The sequence below is a fragment of the Emys orbicularis genome, chromosome 19 (genome assembly GCF_028017835.1).
Source record: "Emys orbicularis isolate rEmyOrb1 chromosome 19, rEmyOrb1.hap1, whole genome shotgun sequence".
In the NCBI taxonomy this organism is placed as follows: Eukaryota; Metazoa; Chordata; order Testudines; family Emydidae; genus Emys; species Emys orbicularis.
The window spans coordinates 386,937-408,678 of NC_088701.1; the positions used below are offsets into that span (position 1 = coordinate 386,937).

The window sequence follows — 21,742 nt, forward strand, 5'->3', positions numbered from 1 at the left end:
ACTGCGCTTAGCAACTTCCAAGGAGCTCAGGCCTTTGGAAAGTCAGCCTCCGTGTCCAGGCACCTCTAGGAGCCTATCTTGGCCTCCAGGTGAATTTCACCCCAGTGCAGAGGAGCAACATCAGGCCTAAATACCTCTGAAGTCCCGCCCTGGATTCCAGTGCAAGTTCAGGGTCACAGACTGCAAGCTCTTTGGAGCAGGGACCAGCCTGTGAAGCATCCAGCAGAGCTGTGGGCACTGTGAAATAAAGCAGTAACAGCAGCCAGCCAGAGGAGGTGATGGAGAATGGGTGGCACAAATTGGGAGATGCTGATGTTAACAGAGTCCCTTTACACCGAGGAATGGCCAGCTGCAGCAGTTTCTGGCTCGTGTCGGACGACTCACCAACCCTGGGAAGTGGGCAAGCCCTGGTATTTTTATTACTCTCCCTGCTTGCTGCCAAGCGTCTGCGTCACCGGCAGGGAGGCGGCTGTGTTCTCTCTTCTGAAGCGCGGAGGAGATAAGATTGGACCGTTAAGAAAAATCTTTAAAGGCGGCTGCCAAACTCCAGGAAACTTTACGAAGCATGATGTCTCCTTCCCAGCAGCCTCCCCAAACCCTCATGTGCCGTCTCTGTATTTCTTTTCCCAGCACCGCCGGCTGCCAAAGACCCATCTGTGCAGAGACAGACGCGCTCATCTTTCACCGCAGCACCGCGCTCCCCCCGGCTGCGGATCGCAAACGCCCCAAGACTAAGCGCACCCTGCCATTGTCCAGGTGACCGCTCTTATCCCCAGAGCACAGAGAACCCAGGAGTCCTGACTCCCAGCCCACCCTCTAACCTAACCACTAGCACCCACTCCACTCCCAGAGCCAGGAAGAGAACCCAGGAGTCCTGACTCCCAGCCCACCCTCTAACCTAGCCACTAGCACCCACTCCACTCCCAGAGCCAGGAAGAGAACCCAGGAGTCCTGACTCCCAGCCCACCCTCTAACCTAACCACTAGCACCCACTCCACTCCCAGAGCCAGGAAGAGAACCCAGGAGTCCTGACTCCCAGGCCACCCTCTAACCTAACCACTAGCACCCACTCCACTCCCAGAGCCAGGAAGAGAACCCAGGAGTCCTGACTCCCAGGCCACCCTCTAACCTAACCACTAGCACCCACTCCACTCCCAGAGCCAGGAAGAGAACCCAGGAGTCCTGACTCCCAGCCCCCCCTCTAACCTAACCACTAGCACCCACTCCACTCCCAGAGCCAGGAAGAGAACCCAGGAGTCCTGACTCCCAGCCCCCCCTCTAACCTAACCACTAGCACCCACTCCACTCCCAGAGCCAGGAAGAGAACCCAGGAGTCCTGACTCCCAGCCCCCCCTCTAACCTAACCACTAGCACCCACTCCACTCCCAGAGCCAGGAAGAGAACCCAGGAGTCCTGACTCCCAGGCCTGTCCCTGCTCTAGCCACCAGACCCCACTGCTTCTCCACCTTGCATTTGGCCTGTTTCTCCTGCTGATTCATTCAGTGGTGTTGCAGGCCGGTCTTTGTGACATCACTAGCTGCCATGGCGACACTAGCTGATGTCACAAATTCCAGGCCGAGCTGCGAGGTTGCTGACGTCACAGATGCCTGGTTCAGCTGGTACGTTCAGGCTAATTCCAAAGGAGAAGCTGCGGTTTACACAGATACCCCAAGTCTTGACAGTGTGGCCGAGGAAAGGGGCCGAGGGAGAGTTCAAAGGCATTTTGGTCACTGATTGGGTTCTTAAAGTTTGCCCAAATGTTACCATAGTTATTTCAACTCTGGCCTCAGGAAATAAGGAACCTCTGTAAGCTCTGAATCATCCCCACGCTGCAAGGGAGGGGAGAGCCAAGTGTCCGCCCAAAGCAGCTGCGATGCTTATGGCTGTGATCAAAGTGCTCCGCGCAGGGAGATAACCTCCTGCAGGATCTCCCCTGACCCGCTCCATGGAGCTTTGCCACTTGGCCAGCGTGAGGAGTCATAAGGCTGCAGCTTTGGTTAATCATTCAAAGCCCCGTTCGGGATGAGCAGCCCCTCTCCTCCCATCAGGCTCTTCCAGTTTATCGATGTTCCAGACGTGTTGAGGGAAAGGGAGGTAGGGGCAGCAGGACTGGGAACATCCCATGCACCAGCTCCCCAAAGTCACCCTCCTTCAAGAGCCAGGACCTAACAGAACCAATGGCCTTTCACTCCCCCTTCCCCAAAAGAATAATACATTTTGCAAGTTGCATGCACGGTGCCTGCCAGGTGGTGGGTAATGGACTGGCCTCGACTGGCAGCATCAGGATTAGGACTACCTGTGCCTCGTCTCCTCTAGGATTTAACATGGAGCTTGCTAAAGTAATGCAACAGCACGCCTCTTTGTAGGCCCAGAGTAACCCATGTGCCCTTAGTGCACTTTCACAGGGCCCCCATCTTGGGGGGGGGGCCCGACCACTAGGGGAAAAAACCAACTGCGCAGCACTGCAACCCCATGCGCCAGGTCGCAACAGCCACTCACTCAGATTCGGACCGGCTGCCTCCCCTGCCCCCGTCACGAGAGAGGGCAGCCTGGCCTGAGTGGCGTGGAGCCAGGCAATCGCAGGGGCAGGGGATGGGACCACGCTGCGCTGGGCAGTCAGGGTCCGGGGGAGCTGCCCTAGGTTGGGACAGGAGAGGAGCGCTGAGCCGGGAAGCAGGACGGGCGTGCTGATGAGTGGCCAGGAATGTCCCAGAAGTGATGGGTGGGGGTGAGTTGTAGGGGGGTTATGGGATGAGTGAGGAGTGTTGGGGGGCTGCGGGGTGAGGGATTGGGAGCTAGGGGGGATGTTGGGATCGGGGGATGAGATATTGGGGGCTGTGGTGAGTGGAATGTATTCAGTGCCGCTGGGATGTGTGTGGGGGCTGTCAGGATAGGTGGGGGCTGGTGGAGGGTTGTTGGGGTATACGTGAGGTTGGAGGGCCATTTGGGGGCCCATGTGGGGATGGGGAGAGAGGGGTATTCTGGGGTGGGGTTGGTATGTATGGGGGGGGCACTCCCTGTGCAGGAGCTCAGCACACCGTTCGTGCCATGCAGGGCTGGCAGCCCCTGGAGCAGAGCCCTAGTTTGAGGAAGGTGGGGGCCCTACCAATGTCCACAGGGCCCAAAACCTCAGGGCTTGTCTGTTTGCAGAGTGGACATGGCTACAGACGGCTGCGTCCCAGCTGGACCGGTGTGTTTAAGGGCAAGGAGCAGAGTCCCCTGCATCCCCTTCCTACCTCTGTGCTGCTCTTGGTTGGCAATTCAGGAATAACCCCGCCCTGTGCCCTCACATGCTCACATACCCTATTCCTTTCCAGCCAGCTCCCAACACATCAGCCTGCCCAGCCCCAAAGTTCTTCCAGACTTCAAGAAATTTAAATGCACAAATTGCTAATAATCTGGAGCTCAGCCTGAAACCATCACATCAGAGACCACCAGGGATCCAGGGGTCTCCCTGGGGGAAGAGAGAGCAGGTGCCACCTTGCTTTCCAACTACCCCTGCTATAGAGGAATTCGGTCCATCTGAATGGAGCCAGGCAAGACATCAGGATCCTCCTTTCCATTTTACAAATGGGTAAACTGAGGCACCAGGTGGGGGTCACACAGCGAGTCAGTGGCAGAGCTGAGAATTGGACCCAGAGACCTGACTCCCAGTCCTGTGCTTACACCACAACACTATCTTTCTTCTCTGTTAGGAAAGTCACCAGAAGCCTCTGGACGGCTTCAACGTATTATTGAGTTACTATTTTTAAAAGACAAGGAAGAAGAGCTTTGCCATTCAGGTATTGGTAATGTTCATTTATATAGTGGCAGCTTCTAGTAGCCCCAGTCATGGACCAAGACTCCACTGTGCTAGGGGCTGTAAATTATTTATTAGGTGTATTACGGTAGTACCTAGGAGCTCCAGCCATGGACCACGACATCACTGTGCTAAACACTGTACAAATACAGGACAATCGTATCTCTAGAGCAGAGGTTCTTAACCTGGGGTGTACGCACACCCTAGGGGTGCGAGATGCCCTTTCTGGGGGTGCGAAATATGCCAGATTTTTTTAGAAGGTAAATCATCGAAAACACAAATTAAGCACAGGCACGCAAGTACAACTACTTTGTTTCATCAAACCTATGTATTTATTAACATTATACATTTTTTAACGATTACTGTAATATACAAACAAAATATATATCTAGGTTTAAAGAACTGACCTACTTCAACGATTTTTGATAAGGGGTGCGAGAACATATTTTGAGAACCAAAGGAGTGCAGGCTGCAGTAAAGGTTAAGAACCACTGCTCTAGAGGCTGCCAACAACCCTAGAGTTTGGGTCTTGCTGACAAAGGTGGATCGGAGGTAAATACTCCCCTACAGACATTTCTGAGCCAACTAATAGCTGGATTCCTCTTGGTGCCAATTGCCAAATGTATTCACTTTTTTTGTCTCCATTTTCCTCTTTTCGGTTTCCAGGTTTATTTAATATTAGGAGAGTAAAATATTTCAATGGCTCTATTAAATGGAGCTCAGGTTCTACCCCTAGTGTCTCTGGGCTGGATGGTGGGAGCAGGAGCTCTTGGGGAAGGAGCTGCAAAAAATATGGGAGTTCGCAGGTGGGCCAAAGTGCAAATCCCTTATTGCCATGTTTGGGCTTCTGTCTCCATTACAAATGTACAAATTCAATTTCAAAAACACAGTGTCTCTCTCACCCCAGATTTGTTTGGGGATGTAACATGCAGAAGTGGCTATTTGGGACTGCAACACACAGCATGAGCAGTAACCCGCAGACAGACGGGAAGGCTGTTTCACCAGCTACCTGTGTTTCCTTGAGGGAACCTGTAACATTTTAACTCCACATTTGTGACAACAACAAATGCGCTTTTGTTTGGCAGAAACACCATCTCTGCTTCCAGCTACACACAATACAGCCCCTGCCCGAATTGGTTCCTACTCTGGTACTTACTTTAATCCACAAAATTTTAAAAAACCATAACCAGCCTAGCAGAGAAGACCCATTCTGTGCTCCTGGAGCCCTCGCCAGCCACTCAAAATAGAGTCTATGAGTAACAGTCCAGCTGGCTCTACCCCCTCGCCCCCATAGGGGGGAGACAAACCAACTACCACCAGCCAAGCAGAGCACAAACACAGCTCAGTGCCCTCTCCAAGCTCCACTGCCCTCACAAGGAGCCTGTGCAAACAGACAGATCTAGCAGCCTGCCTGGAATGTCAATAGAATTGTGCCATTTTGCACCACCAAGTGGGGGAGTAAATTCCGAACCAGAACATGCTCTCCCCCGTGGCAGCTCCCTCCTTTTTAAACCAAGGGAACGCCATACACTTCAGCTCCAGCGGGATGGCACAGCTGCACGCATCCCTGTCCCTCCTGGCTCTTCGGAAGGCCTAACTTTCCCCTTAGGTGCAGAACGTTCCAGGTCTTTGTTAGTAGCTGTCTCTGCTCAGGTAGGCAGGGCCTGGGTCTCTGTTGCTCTGGGACCTCATGCTATCACTTCTATGCAAAATGCTTCTGTTCCAATCTGGAACCGGGCCGAGCGCCATGGAGAGCCAGCTGCTCTAGTACGCAGTCACATCTCTCTCTCTCTCTCTGTGCATTTGCAACTCAGCAACGGGCCTACAGCAGAGTGGCACTGGCAAAGTTCTGCCTCCAGTTACACTGGTGCACGCCCACTGATTGAAGGGCATTGCACCAGTGTAAGCCCAGGCATCTCAGTCCAGTTGGTAGGGAGTTGGGACTCCTGGGATCTAGTCCCAGCTCCATGATCCTGGTCAAATCACGACCTGCCTCTGTTCCCCTCCTACCTTGTCTATCTTAGAGCTGGTCGAAACTCAGAAGTTCCATTTCTCAGGAAATTCTGACATTTTAAAATGGCCTTTCATCCTAAATTGGAACAAAACATCAAGATTTCAAAATTCACTGCGAAAAATTTCCATTTTGGAAACGTTTTGGAAAGATCCAAATGACCTTATCAAAGTGCTTCATTTCAGCCATTCTATTTTAGAAACAATAACATCAAAAGGAAGTGCTCTGATAGTTTTTCTATAAACATTTTGACAAAGTTGATACTGTATGTTGCCGTGGAGTGTTTCAATTTTGTTGAATTTGCATTTTCCAATGGAAAACTGTCCCACTGAAAATTTTTTGACAAGCTCGACTCTATTTAGGGAAGGGACGGTCTCTCACTACTACAGAACCTCGATTTTATGCACCCCAATCTTACAAACAATAAGTTACACCAACCATTCTTCCCTTGTGGAAAATAAATAAATGACATAGTGAAAGTCATGGTGAAGAAGTCGACATCCCTTCACAGTCCGATACCTTCAGTGCATTGGAAAGTGCTTTGCAGTGGTTTGAAGGGCAAGCAGAAAGTGAAGCAGTGCTCCATACTGCAGCTTATGCACTGAACCTGCTGTAATGATATGTTCGATTTTATTATCTCCAATTACTTGGTAAAACAGGGGTTCGGTTGTTTGAATCTGTGCAGCACCCAGAACAACGGGCCTCTAGATACGACTGCAATATACATAACCTGACCCTATGCTTCGTATCCCCTGCTGCATATGATTACAGTCATCTCTTCTTCACAGTCCATCTCCAGGAATCCATCTCACACCTGTTCTCTCTGCTTGGCTTCCCCCTTAATGGCAGCCTCAATCACAATAGCCAGAGCTTGTGAGGTGGGGGGAACCAAAACTCAAAGCCAGAGGCACTTACTTCTCGTAGTCGTGCTTGCAGTATAGCTGCCGGTTGCGACAGTAGCAGGTGCCCGACAGCGCCTGCAGGCAGGCGGCACACTTCACGCAGCCTTCGTGCCAGGAACGCTCATTGACTCGCAGGAGGAACCGGTCAGAGATGGGCGTGTCGCAGCCGGCACAAACCTCCCGCATTTTGGTGTCCGACCCTGGCAACAGAGAAAAAGGCAAATGAGCTACACTAGGGAGGACTGGTTTTCAAATGGGGATGTGTGCTGCTAAGGTGGAATTCACCCCAGGGGAGGAGACCCGGCACAAGGCCTGGGTGCTGCTTAAATCCGGCTTCAAGGGCACAAGGCCTAGGCCTCATGTTTGTGCTAAATCTGTTTTTAAAGCCATGTGTTACTAGTGTTAATTGCTATACCTGCACCCAGAGAGAGAGAGAGAGAAACATTGTATTGGCCACATATTTTTACAATCTTATAAATAAATAAAAATGTTTGTCCCACAAAAATATATGGCATCTTCAGGATTGGTTTCTAATTTTCAGGTAGTACGTTTTAAAAAATCCTCTCCCCTCCCCCCCAAATCCATCACTAAAGGGAAATATAGAATGCAGGAGACCATCCCCTTTGGACTCTAATAGCTAGATCTTCAAGAATACCCAGCACCTACACTTGGGACTCGGTATTCACATAATATCAGCACATTGGGGGCTGAAAACATGCCCCGAGTGTCACTTGCACCATCAGCAAGATTTTCCAAAGTGTGTGTGTGTGTGTGTGTGTATCTCTGTTCTTCACAGTTCTCAATGGTGCAGGACATGCACTCTGTTGTTCTCAGGGATGCGTGTGTGGATGCGCCCTGCTGCTCTCAAGAGGAGCTGTTGGATGCTGAGTACTTTTGACAATCTACAATAAGAGTTTGGAAGGAGGTCAGATTTAGGTTTGAACAGCCAGCCTGTGCCTCCTGGGTGCATGCCAGATCCATCCCCATCAGGGGGACGCGGTGCTAAACCAGTTAAAATAGCGAGAGCTCCAGAGACTTGGGATTTTTTCCCTGGACGTTATCATCACATAAATCTATGGCTACCCTTCAAAGGCTTCCCCGCGATAACTCCAAGGTAGAGGAGTGCACGTGGGTAATAAATACGCTACCTGGCGCATTGGATCTGGGCGCTAGGCCGAGCCAGGCAGGTACTAGGTACCTTAGCCGAGTGCACTGTCTCCCCCCCCATCATGGTGAGCTGCTCAGGTTTCTTAAACCCTTAATTTGTCCTCTCCCTTCACCAGCCCCTTGTTCTTTTATCTTCCTTTGGGCAGGCTCCTGGGGCAGAGCTCACCCAGAGCCCGCTGCGGGGGTGCGAGAGGTGCCAGCTAGTCACATAGGTGACATTTACCCCTTTTGTAAGGGCTTAAGTGGGGCCTAGGCCGCAAGCTGGGCCCTGCCCAGGGGTAGGGGTGGGGCTAGGGCCTGGTGCTGGGGCCTGCCGGGCTGAGACAGGCCTGATGGTGGGCCCTCTCCAAGGGCAAGGGGTGGGAGCTAGGACTTCTGTTGGGGCCTGCGTGGCCTCCCGCTGGGCCCTGGTCAGTTTTACCCCATGTGAGCACTAGGGGTGTCGCAGTCTTGAGAGAACTGGAGTGTCCAACAAAGAAAGGCCATAAGATTCCCTCCTCAGAGATGCTCTGTGCCCCTCATCTGGGGACACGAAGCAGCCCTGCTTTGGAAAGGGGCGCTATGGGCACAGCCAGGCCCGACAAGAGGGTGGGGAAGCCGGTACAAAAGCCCAGCGGTCCGGAAGGGGGCCTGGGGCCCGGCTTCCCCCCCCTCTCGTCGGCCCTGTTTAGCCGGTCTGCCCTTGCTGGGGGGCCCGAAAAAAAATTTTCACCGGGGCCCGAACCCGCTCTCGGCGGCCCTGTGTACAGCATTGGGGGAAATGGGCTGTGTGATTTCTAGGCAGTCTGCAAAGATAGAAGGGAAGAGTTGATTTTCCAGCCTTGCAAAACTCACTACCTAGGGGATCTGAGAGGCAAGTGGGGACAGTAGGCAGCCCTGGTCACGCACCCTCCAATAATAAAGGTTCTGTGGGCCAAATCAGCCCCTCAGCAACACCTGTGCAGGCACCTCGCACTCAGCAGAGTGTCACAATTCAGTTATCTGCAACAGGTGTCACAGAGGACAGAGCCTGCCCGAGCAACTGACTGACTAACAATTCTGATGATGTATGAGCCAGGCTAGAATCCAGAGGCCTGATTCCTTGGCCCCTCACACCTCATGCATTCACTTTCTGCAGTGTAAAGTGAGTGTAAAAAGTTACTCTCCCAGTATGGTAGCGGTCTACACTCACGTCCTTGCACTGGGGTAAATCACAGTACCCGATGCAGGGTAATGGAGAATCAGGCTCTGTGCTTTACAGATTTTACATCATATCTTAGACTGGGAAGTCTCTGGGGCCCAGCCTGGTCTATGTTATTTGTTTGTACAATGGGGCCCTTAGGTGTTACTGCAATAGAAACAAACCGTAGTTGTGATTCAAACGCAGGTGCCAGGAGAGCCCTAACCCTGCGTGGCCTGGCTCTGCCTTGGCTCTGTCCCAGACTCTGCCGTTAGACAATCATTTCCTGCTGCATCTCACTGCTTAAGCAGCATTCTTTACTACGACAGCAACAACCTCTGCCAACAGGAGCTGCCTCCCCACCAGGCGCTCACCAAGCCACCCACTTGCCAATATGGAAGAAGATGGGCAGATATTCTTGTGGCCTGGGAGAGGGAAGTTAGAGCAGGGGAAGCCACTGAATTTGATGGAGGAATATCAGTGCTGGGATGGTTTGGGAAAAGCAGCAGCTCACAGAAACGCAGCCCTGTTCCTCTCCCTGGCCTCCTGAGCTCTTTTACTGCCAGTATGTTGGAGTCCAGCAGTTCAGTGCGTGGGAAGTCTAACCATAACCTAGGAGCAGTAGCTTTGACGAGGGCTTGTCTACACAGACATCCAGGAAAATTAATCTAAATTAACTAATGGTGTGAATTTGAAGTGGCTTAGTTAAACCACATTGAATCCCTGTGTGGATGCTGTTATTCAGAATGAAACTGGCCTTAATTTGGTTTAGCGAAGTGAAGTGAGTTAAGATCACTTTAACTCTGAATACCAGCATCCACACAGGGGTTTAATTGTATTTTTTACTTCATACATCCGAAGAAGTGGGCTGTAACCCACGAAAGCTTATGCCCAAATAAATTTGTTAGTCTCTAAGGTGCCACAAGGACTCCTCATTTTTTTTTTGCTAATCCATTTCAGTTTAACACCTTTAGTTAATTTGCAACAATTTTCCACTAAGTGACCTGGCTTGATTTATTTGTATGTATTTATTTTTGCCAGGTCTGTGCCCCCTGGAGAATTCCTCCCACATACACTTTAAACACTGCCCCAATGCTTCTGCCGCTGCTGGGGGCATGAATCAGGGTTCTGGGAAGCAGTATCTCCTGCCTCAGGTTTCTCCTGAAGTGTTACTCACTCAGGCTTGCTCTGCTTGGGTTTTGTCTCTGTTCTCTCCCCTGCTTTAATCTTGATGTTTTCTCTTACGTTTCTCTCTCTTCTGCCTCCAGCTCTTCTTACCCCAATTTCTTGCCCCTCCCACTGCCTCTGCTTTTTCCTTCATCCTTCCCCCCTTTCCTGTCACCAGACTCCCCATGAGGGGACCCTAGAAGTGATTACAGATAAGCATTCATTGCATTTCAGCAGCATAACCCTACAGAGCTCTGTGCATGGTTGGAGAGTCCAGGGCTGGAATAGCAGGAGAGCTGTGGGTCAGGATTGAGGGGCATCTGAAGAGTTGGGGGAGGAGCCCAAGGCTGGAATAACAGGGGACTGTAGGTCAGGATTCAGGGGCAGTGGAACAGCTGTGTGTGGGAAGCGCAGGACTGGAATAGTGGAGCAAAGTGTAGCCATTCGGAATCTGCGGAGGGGCAATTTGCAAAGTGCCTGCCTTCTTTATGTCTAGTTGTAGCAAGAGCTAGTCTTTAATGGAGATATCCTATCTCCTAGAACTGGAAGGGACCTTGAAGGTCATCGAGTCCAGTCCAGTCCCCTGCCTTCACTAGCAGGACCAAGTACTGATTTTGTACCAACCCCACATACAACAGCAAAATGGTGCAAGGCACTTTCTTGAGCTCAGCCCAGCCCAGTTCTGAGCAAGCTCAGAAAAGGCAGCTGCTAGGATCCTCTTTAGGGCTAAGCTACTAGCCCATCACTAGCCTTTAAGGGCACCCTTATCATTGGTGCATAAAAGCAGGAGAAATCATTCGCCGTCAGTGACATTAATTGGGTTCATCAGGGCTTGTTACCGGAGTTGGCACCTTGGGAGACCGAGCATCATGAGTGAGGGTGGCTACTCACCCCACTTTCTAGCCCCTGCTAGATTTTGCGTTCAGACTCACTAGGACCTGAGCCAGCCCCCCCAGCTGAACTGCTGCCTCTGCTCCTGCAAACAAGCTGCCTGTAGGATCCATTCCTGAGCAGGGCTGCCCGAGTGCTGCTCTGCCAGCAACCATGGACCTATACCCGGCTACACCTGTGTACGCACATTTACATTGTTCGAACGGCATCCAGTAGGGGGGTTGTGCTGCTTCAGCTAATCCAGGATAGACAAAGCAGCACTTACCTGCCTGTGCCGCCCCCAGCACATGGAGTCCCAATGTCAGCTGGGACCTTTCAGCACTACCGTAATACCCATCCTGAAAATGATTCTCTATAAAGGTCATCCAGTTCTACCGTAAAGCCTGTAAGAACGTAGCCACTTAATAATGGCTCTAGAGCATGGCAATGAAGTATGAGCGCATGGTTTGTCCCATGACCTTTGTTGCCTGAACTCACTGTCTCTGATGCGGCACGAAGCACTATGCGAGCAGACCCCTGCCGTGCTTAATTTGTAATGAAAGAGGTGCTGGGGCTCAAACAGTTTTTTTACATTCATAACTGACACGGCAAGCCCAGAGGTAGGACTATGAACTGCCAAGCCTAGAGGTGCCGGGCTCAGCCCTGGCACAGATTAAGCACTGGCACCCTGGCGTGGCATGACTGGGATGAGAGAGTATAAACTCTCAGAGCCGGGGCCCACGCTGTATGGAAGGGGTCTAGAACACAGTGGGGGCTGCTGCTGTAATCCAATTAATTAATAATGGTCCCTCCCCCTCCAAGTCATTGTTGCTAACACTCCCCTGCCAGCACGGTCATCACAAGTAAGTAAATTCAGTCGGGACACATTCACTCCAGGTTGCAATGGCTGAGCCCGAGCAGCTGGAAATAATGTTGGGGGGGGCGCTATGATTTGGGGAGAGGAGCTCATTTTTTGAATGATCAAATAAGTTTAAAAAAAAAATCTTTAAAATTGTTTGCTTTGTGTTTGTCTAACTTGAAGACACCTTTTTCTTATTCAAAACACTCGACCAGCTCAGAAGAGAGGACCTGATGCCCCTTTAGAAGAAAAACAAATGAAATGCAGCCACAAAGCTCTCTGTTCTTACCTCTGAGCTGCTGGATCTGCTACTGCCAGTCATGTAGGATGGAGCGGCAGCACTTCAGTACCAGACCAATTGCAAGAGCGCAGTGAAACTGCACTATGCACACCGAGAAGCATTAAGGCCTCAATTCAGCAGAGCTCTAAAGCGCATGCTTAATGTAGGCATATGCTTAAGTTCCATCTGACTTCCGTGAGACCTAAGCATGTGCCAAAGAGTTAAGCATGTGCATAACTACATTGCTGAATAGGGATGGATTTAAGCAGGTGCCTAAAATTAAGTACATGCTTTGTTGAATCAGGGCCCAATGCTGCTTATCCCTAAATATTCAAAGAGACACCGAAGGGAATGGAGATAGCCTAGACAACACTCTGCAGGAGCAGGTCAGGCTCAGGTCTAAACCCACACGAACAAGGAAGGTCCATTTAAAGCAGAAAGGGTGAGGCTGTGGTGCTAGTTTTGGTGCTTGCGCAGCAGGAGTCAGGATGGGGTGTCAGGGGAGATTCCCTCTTGTTTTGTGGAGGGGCATGTGCCAGGCTGTTAGCCACACTCACCTGTCACTAGGGCTGGGGGATCTTGTTTTGCCTAACTTGGAACTGACAGACACTGTGGATTTGAAAGCTTGACTCAAACACAGAGGACAGTAGGGGCTTGTCTTCACTGCAGAATTAGCTCAAGAGTTGCCCCTACCTTGAGTCCTGTCCACACACAAAACCCCCTTAACTCAAGTGTGGCACGACTTTAACTCAAATTGGCTGGCCTGTCAGCTCCTCACCTGCTAATCACACAGTTCCACTGTCAGATTGCTGTGTGGCTGCTCTCACTCATGCTAGGCTAGGAGCAGAATTAACTCAGGTTTAGATAAGTCTAAAGTGAAGATGTACCCAAGGGTTCGTGTCCCAATTAGGGGGGAGAAAGAAAAGTTTTCAGCGGGGGGGGGGGGGGGAAGCTGCCAGGGTTAGATTCCCAAGGGCTCAGCACCCACAGCGGGGGACAGATTTTCAAGAGAGCTCATTTCCCACCAAGGCACCTAAATAAAGATCAGATTTTCTAGAGTGCCCAGCTCCAGGAGTGCCCAGGCTGGGTTTCTCGGAAAATGTGGCCCATGGTCTTTGTCTGGAACTGGTTGAAAAAAATGGATTTTTTTGTTCCCATGGAAATATTTGACTTCTCATCAAAACTCCAAAAACTGTTGGTGGTGGTTGGTGTTTTTGTTTGTTTTGCTTGTTTTGACAAAAAGCAAAAGTTTTCTGTGGAAAGGAGACGCTGTCCACATACATTTTCATTTAGTCAAAAACCCAGTTTTCTGTCCAATAACGGTTTCAATGGAAGATTTCAAACCAGCTCTGTTTTCATCCCATTGGCTGTACAGTGTGTAACAGGGGTTCTCAAACTGGGGGTCGGGACCCCTCAGGGGGTCACAAGGTTATTATATGTGGGGTCACGAGCTGTCAGCCTCCTCCCCAAACCCCACTTTGCATCCAGCATTTATAATGTTGTTAAATATGTAAAAAAAAAGTGTTTTTAATTTATAAGGGGGGGTCGCACTCAAAGGCTTGCTATGTGAAAGGGGTCACCAGTACAGAAGTTTGAGAACCACTGGTGTGTCACTTTCTGTGGTTGGGTTTTGCGGTGACTGCAACACCTTACAAAAAGCATAAGCTTCCCCATTAGGGGATTTGGGGGGATTCTTTAATACTTAGCTTTTGGGGGGAGGGAGTAGGAACAGATATTTAAATGGAGAACAAAGGTATGTGAACTTGAGCTAGCTCTGAGAACTAAAGAGTCACAAAACTTCAGATGCTGCGAGGTTCCCCCTCCTTGTTCAAAACACACTTTACGTTATATTATTAAATGACCAAGTGAGCCTGTTGCCAAGGATTACGCCATGTGGAATGCCACATAGCCCTGCCCATGGCCAGCCTGTATTGTGATTCACTGACACTGGCCGTGTGAGCAGGAGGGCTGAGGGCACGGTCGGTAATTCACACCTGGAGTTTTGTTAGGCACAAGGCCAAGCACCCAGCAATAACTTAAGAAAACGTAGAGAGAACAATCCAATCGCGGGATGGAGGATAAACGATGCAAAGGATGTAAGTGGGAATGCTGCTTGTCTGTAGAATATCTAATCCCTGGTAGAGTCACAACCTCCTCAGAAGGGGCTGGACTTGAAACTGGAAGTAAACAAGCCTCTGACATTTTGGATCCTACGGACTGCAAGGCTTTAAAATTAAAGGTTAGAAAAATGCAGCAGTTTGAGTTTAAAAACATGAGATTTTAGAAATTTTGTTCCTGTTCCGAGGGGGGCACTGGTGAGATGGCTAATGAGTTCCAATCAGAAAAATGTGCAGCATTAATTTAAAGGGCAAACTGCTTTCAAGAGTCCCATTGCAATGTAAGTTTGTTGATTCCTTACCAAATTAATTCATAGATTCTAAGGCCAGAAGGGACGTGGTCATCTGGTCTCACCTTCTGTGTAACAGGCCACAGGAGTTTCCTGTATTATTTCCTGCTTAAGGTCCAATCACTGGGCTTGACCTAGAGTAGATCTTTTAGAAAAATCCCATCTCAATTTAAAGATGGCCAGTGAGGGAAAGACCCCCACAACCCTTGGCAAGTTGCTCCAATGGGTAATTACCCTCACTGTTAAAAGTATGCACCTGGTTTCATCTGAATTTGTCTAGCCCCAACTTCCAGCCATTAGTTTTGGTTACAACCAGAGTGAAACGCCTTCTATTAGCCAATCTCTGCCCTCCAGTAGATACTTGTGCACTCGGATCAAGTCACCCCTTAACCTTCGCTTTGCTAAGCTGCCTAGAGGAGTCTATCCAGAGGCAGCATTCGCTCCTTTGGGGCCCACAGCAGGAATATTTTGGGGCTCCCCTTGCCCCTCCACCACACCGTAACCAATATGAATTGCATTATTTCCACAAACCACCAAATCCACCAACACAAGCCATGGACATTTGTTAAACACTCCACATTACATAGCGAGCTGTATGGGGGGGGGGGGGGGGGGATACTAAATCCCTGGCCTGGAGCTGCTTGGAGCTCAGACATCGCTTAGGTTAGTCAGCCGCATGCTACTGGCATCACAGATCTGCCCCTGGCCGGTTTTCTAACCCTTTACTCGCTCTCCTGTCCCTTCTCCGAGCCCGCTCCCATTTATCAGCATCCCTCAATTCGTGTGGAAAACGCTCAGGCCCCACACCCGGACTCACACCAAACTAACCGGCTGTGTGAACTCAAAGCCATGGAGTGTGTAGACAAGCAGCGGCGCTGGAACGAGGGGGGCTGCCGCACCCCCAGGCCTGGAGCAGTGACAACAAACACCGAATCCATCAGCAGCACCGTGTAGACAAGCCCCGGCTCTATGCTACAGCTCTGGGTTGAGAGGGGGGACGCCGGACAGACAGCAGTGATGGGGTGTGACCCAGCCAGCCCACTCCCTACGGGAGGGAGAGTCTGTCTCTCGGCTGCCCCAGGACAGACGGACACTCACCGAAGCCCAGCACCGGGGTGGCCTGCTGCAAGCAGGATGGTGCCTCCTCTGTCTTCATGCTCCAGCCGGGCTGGGGGGAACCTGGTGGGGGAGAGGATGGGTTAGTACCGGCAGGGGTCAGGTAACCGGGGGGCAGGGAAGGAAGATCCTCTGAACTGGAGGGGAAGGGGTTTCTCAGCGGAACCTCCGGGGATGGGAGCTGAGCTGGAGGGGGAGACACCCCCAGGAAAGGAGACCGCGGAGCCCAGCCCCGGAGTCCTGGGCCGCCCCAACCTTCCCCGGCCTTTGCAACAGAGCAACCCGTCCCACTCCCCCCCCATGGCCCCCGTCTGTCCATCCCCACAGCGCCTCCTGTTCCCCGTCTGTCCCCCACAGCTCACCATGTCCCCCTGTTCGTCCGCCCCTTCTCCCACCGCACAAATTAACCCACGAATCTTTACGTTACTCTGGGCAATAAAGAACATCCCCCGCCACCATTATCGACCTCCGGGATCCTCGAGCCGTGTGGGGGAAGAGCCCCCAGAGGTTACCCCGGCTCAGCCCCCGCCCCCCGCGAGCTATGGATCGTCCCCGGAGATAGCGGAGTAACCGGGGTGGGGCAGATTGGGGGGCGGGGGGAAAGACGGGGTGGCTGGTGGGGTAGGTTACAGGGGCAAGTTATGGGGCAGGATGGGTTCGTTATGGGGCGGATAATGGGGGAATAAGATGGGCTAAATGTGGGGTGGGGAATGGGGCGGATAACGGGGTCGGACATGGGGTTCTCTGCCCCCAGCCCTGGGAAGGGGAGAAACCCACCCCCCGTTTGCGCCTGTTGCTTTAATCCCCGGGCCGAGGTGGGTTTTTACCCGCCCCGATCCTGGGCGGGCAGCGCCCCGCAGGCGCCTCCTTCCCCCGCCGGGTCTCGCTGGGGTCGGCTTGATGCCCGCGGTTCTGGTTCGCGACCCGCCCGGCGCCGCTGGGTCGAGCGAGCCCCGCGGAGCCGCTTGGATGGAACCACAACGAATTCTCCGCCCCTGCGCCCCGGAGCCCGCTCGCCCCTGCCGGCCCCGGCCGGGCAAATTCCCCGCAGCCCCCCGGCCGCCCCCCGGCCCCCAGCCCCGCTCCGGCGAGCCGCAGTCACCTGCAGCGCGTCCTTCCCTTCGGCCCCGCAGCCGCCGCTCGCCGGACAACGGGGCCGGGCCGGGGCCGCGGAATCGGAACCAACGAAATTTCGCTCGTGTCTCGGGCTCGTTGTCCCAATCCCCGGCGCTTCGGTGTCCTTCGTGCGGAGGTTCCCGGGCCCGCGGGGTTCGCTTTGCGCCGCAGGAATTCCGGGGCGAGCGCCGGGCTCCCCGCGCTAGCGAGCCCGCCCGGTTCCAGCGGCCGAACCCCCGGTTCGCTCCCGGCTCGGCTCCGTTCGTTTCTTTGGGACTTGCCCGCAGACGGGGGCGGGTCGCTGCCTGCTGGCGGGGGCTCTGGCTGCGCGGCGGGTCCGGGTCCCGCATGCGAGCCCGGCTTTGTCCCCGCTTTCCGGGCGCGGGGGGCCCCCGAGCGCTAATAGCGGGGGGTGAGAGCCTGGCTCCCCCCACGTCCAGGGGAGTTTCTGTTCTTGGCTTCCGTGGAGCCGGGAGTTCGGGGCTGCTCCGCCCGCGCGTGGGGATTTACACCCGGTTCTCCTGCGGGGCAGCACCCCCGCCCCCCAGCAGAGATTTCTCCCCCCGGCTCCGCGGAGAGCCCAGAACCTGCCTGGGATGGACGGGCAGAGCAGGGAGCTGGCTAGCGCCCCTCACCGCTGGGGCGGGGGTTGCAGCCTTTGGGGATTTTCAATCCCCAATCAGTGCCAGGGACGCCCACGCAGCGCCAGGGAAATTGGGGGGCGGATGAGCCCGGCCAGGAGGGGAGCTGGGTCCCAGGGTCTCCATACACCATGGATAAGTTGGTACCTCTGAGCTGAGACCCCCGCCCCATGGGTGCCCCCCCGGCCCGTGCATCCATCCCCGGGCGCAGCGACGCGGGCAGGAGAACAGACAAAAATCTCGACACCTACCAGGCTTGGCGGCTGGGCCAGCGCAGGCTGCGATGTCAGAGCCAGAGACTTCCCCGGCCGCTCCAGCTGCTAACGGGGGGCGGGGGGCTCCTATTGTCTGAGGCCAGGATCCGGGGGAGAAAGTAGCGCTGCTGCTCCCAGGCACAACAAGTCCATGCCAACGCCCGGCTCAGGCTGCCAGGGCTTCCCCGGGCCCCGTCCGCCTCCGCCTCGCCCCCACCCCCAGAGCGAGCGAGCTTCAGAGGCCAGCGCCTGGGTCCCCGGCGAGCCTCGCCCACCCGCCTCTGCAGCCCCCAGGGCCCGGGCTCCGCAGGGGGCAACAGGGAGACCCGAATTCGAGGAGTTTTTAAAGGGCTGTTCCGGGGCGGGGCGTTTCCTATCGGCCCGAGGGGATCGATCACACGCATCAATTCGAAGTGAAGCCAGCTCCGGTGTCTCCGAGCCGGAGCGAGCGGGGTTCATGGCGGGAGACCCGAGCGCAGATCTGCTCCGGGGCGGGCAGGAGGGTGAAGGGTCCGCGGTGGAAGTGGGGCTCTGGCCAGGCCCAGCGGGAGAAGCCTGGGGTCGGGTTATACAGACCGGCAGTCAGTCTATAGAGACCGGGGCAGGCCCAGACCAGGCGTTTAGTTGCCTGTTCCAGGGGAAAGACGCGGGGAGTCCCGGGCCAGGGGCCGCGCTGCGGTCCCCGTCGGATTGTGGAGTCACCGCGATGCCACTGCCCCAGCTCCTGCCAGGCGTTATAGTGCGACAGGGCCATATCCCGGCCCGGGGGGTCACCCGCAGCGAGCAGGCAGTGGAGCGGGCCGGGCCTGGGGCTAAGAGCCGGGACCTGTGGAGAGTCCGGCCAGCGGGGGTGAGGGGTCTGAGTGTCTGTGACAGACTCCACGCGAGACCGCGAGGCAGTGACCGGTCAGCTCAGGACACAGACGTGGCTGGCTCTCACCGAGCTGCTGGCGGGGCAAAGGGCAGGATCCCCCCCCCCCCCCCCCCGGAATGGATAGGGCCCGAGCACAGCGACCGGGCGATTTGCGACGGTCGTTACAGGCCGGATCCGCTGGGCTCGGGTTAATCCGATTTGTGTAACAAACCGAAGCTGGGTAAAGCGTGAAAGTGCCCCAAACCGAATCTACACTCACTCCCTCCCCGCCATTAACTGCCCCAAACCGGATCTATTCTTCACAGGGCAGAGACACGAACCGACCCCGCAGCGGGTCCAGGGACCCCCTCCTTGGGGGGAGGGTCGGAGCCGGGAAGGGCGGGGGGACCGGGGCAGCCCGGCAAGGGGGGTCAGGGGCGCCCAGGGACGCGTCCCCCCGTCTTGGCTCCGGGGTGTTTAAGGCGCAGCCACATTAATCCCCACGGTCCGTTCATCGCAATTAGCAGCCCAGGCCCGGCTGGGCTCAGACCCGAACTGGAGGAGGGCGGGGGGCTGCGGACCCTTTGGGGCTGCAGGGGGCACCGCCCCGCCCTGGTGCCTGGGCTGGGGGGCTGAGCAGTGAAGGCGGGGGGCGAGGGGGTGTAGGGGATGAAGGGGGTGGGGGCTGGGCATAGGGGGTGGGGGGATGAAGGGGTGCGGGAGGTTCGGGGGGATGAAAGGCGTGGGGGGGAATAAGAGGGTGGGGGGATGAAGGGGTGGGGGCTGCAGGGGGATGAAGGGGGGTGGAGGGTGCGAGGGGATAAAAGCAGGTGGGGGATGAAAGGGGTGTGGAGGCTGGGCATAGGGGCTGCAGGGGGATGAAGGGGGGTGGGTAGTTCGGGGGGATGAAAGGGTTGGGGAGTGTGTTTATTCCCTCCCACCCTCCGCGCCCTTATCCCCTTCATCCCCCACCCGCTTTTATCCCCTCGCACCCTCCACCCCCTTCATCCCCTGCAGCCCCTATGCCCAGCCCCCACCCGCCTTCACCCCCACCCGCTTTTATCCCCTCGCACCCTCCACCCCCACCTGCTTTTATCCCCTAGCGGTTGGGGGTGGGGGGGATGAAGGGGGGTGTGCAGAGAAGTGGCTGGGAGGCTCTAGGGTTTTTCTTGCCAACATTTTCACACACAAAAAAACTGAAGAAAATTCTCAACAGCGAGAAAGCCCAGAACCACCCCCACCCTGCTCCCTGGGACCCCTCTTTATGCCCCCTGGACCTTGCCCCATCGTGACCCCTCAGATTCCCCCCCCCCCAGACCCTTTTCTCTGTTTCATGGATTGGGGTTTTACCTGGGATATAACTGGGGGCCCTGGGACCCTCTCAGGGGAGCAGGTAGGTGGTGGCGGGGCTGAAACTGGCCTGGGGGAGGGTGTCAGATGCACCAGGGTGCACAGGGCCCCCTTACTGGAGCCCTTATTTCTGGTACAGAAGTAACCACACAGCCCTGGGTCTCTGCCCCAGCCTGCTGCGCAGGCCGGGCTGGGGGACCTGAGGCTGCCCATGTGCAGCAGGTGTGTGACTCTGGCTAGGGGCTCTCCACCCCTGGGACCAAGGCCCTGAAATGTCCCTTAGGCCGCACTGCCCCCCTCCCCCCGCAGCCTGGGCAGCATTGGCCAGGGTGTAGCAGCGACCCCAGCCCACCATTTCCTGCCTCCCCCCCGCCCCCCGACCTGTGCTCAGCCACGGCTCGCGCTGCGAGGCCTCTGCTGCCCTCATCAGACATTTTCACCCCGTTTTTAAATTAAATCTAAAAACAAATATGTTTGGTTTAACTAAAAGTTTAGATATTTTGGCAGCAAACGTGTGTGTTTGTTTGTTTTCATTCTCTCCCTCCTGTTTTGAATGGGGAAGAAGGGAGGCAGGGTGGAGGAGGACCCAAAACCCCAAACCGGAATTGTTTTGAGTTTTGTTGTGTTGAAAATTTTCCCAAAAGGTTTGGGTGAAATTTGCAGTTTCTTTTTTAACTTGTCACAGCTGATCCTGCCCATTCTCTGGCCCGCTCTAGCCCCCAGGTACTTTTCTAGTCCCCCTGGCTAGAGCTCGCCGTTCCAGCCATGGCCTTTTCGAGTACGCGTCCCCTGGCAGTTGCAATGCATGCTGTTGCCAGGCCTTGGAGTGCAGCAGCTTCTTGGCAAAATCTTTCCCCAGGCAGCCGCTACAGATGAAGGAGCTGAGGTTTCTAACATGTGATCAATCTCGTGTAATGGCGGCACCGTGGAAGGCCCTGCTGCCGGAGGAGATTCTGGGGAAGCGCAGCCCACTTCCCGTCACTGAGCAGGACCCTCTCCGCTCTGTGAGTGATGAAGCGTGTGGGGAAACCTCAGCATTCTCCAGCCAGTCCCACCTACTCATGCTAGCCCCTGCCAGAACAACAACGGGCCCCGGCTTCCCAGACGGCCTCACTCCACCTTGAAGAGACAGACTGACCCTCTGAAGGCTGCAGCACATTAGGGGGTGGAGACCTCACAGCGAGGTCCCACCTGTGTACAGGCAGGGCGATGCACTGTTCTGCTTGGTGACTCCGCCAATGGCACCTGCCAACCACTCCCAATCCCCAGCCTTCGGGGGACTCACCCGTATAACTCTCTGGCGAACGCTGTCCACCAATGAAACGCAGAGGAAGAGCGTATCGGCCCCATGGGGTAGAGCAGCTGCCTGGCTATTTAACATGTGCACAGAGCCCCCCAAGTGTGCATCCTCTCCAACCCTAACCAAACTAAGAGATGTAGAAAGTGGCTGTCACCTTCATATCCCTCCCAGCTATTGTGTATGCTAAACATCCCTTTGATGGGGTGGTTCTCCGTGCTCTCAGGGTCGGGGCATGGCAAGGCACAGCCCACTGGTCGCTTTTACCCTCAAACTCCAACTGGAACAAGGGTGACAGACTTGTCTGCAAGATATTCTTACTCCAGGAGAAGGATCCGACTCAAATCCTTCGCGCTGGCACTTGAGCCTTCACAACTGGGGCACTGGGCAGAGCCAGGACACCTGGGTTCAATTCCCAGCTCTGCCTCTGACCTCCTGCGTGACGTTGCATCCTCTCTCTGGGCCTTGGTTTCTGTCTCACCTCTTTAGACTTC

At 54.5% G+C, this 21,742-nt stretch overlaps 1 protein-coding gene across 1 annotated transcript in view; it reads right to left on the reverse strand.

The window, feature by feature from the left end:
* Window positions 1–15,777, reverse strand: part of LOC135891823 (LIM homeobox transcription factor 1-alpha-like) — a 58,139-nt gene extending 42,362 nt beyond the window's left edge. The window contains exons 1-2 of the mRNA XM_065419493.1: window positions 15,720–15,777; window positions 6,726–6,912 (exon numbers count right to left, since the gene is read on the reverse strand). Of these exons, the coding sequence (XP_065275565.1) occupies window positions 6,726–6,912; window positions 15,720–15,777 (245 nt within the window). The remainder of the gene's footprint in view (window positions 1–6,725; window positions 6,913–15,719) is intronic.
* Window positions 15,778–21,742: the final 5,965 nt, after the last annotated feature.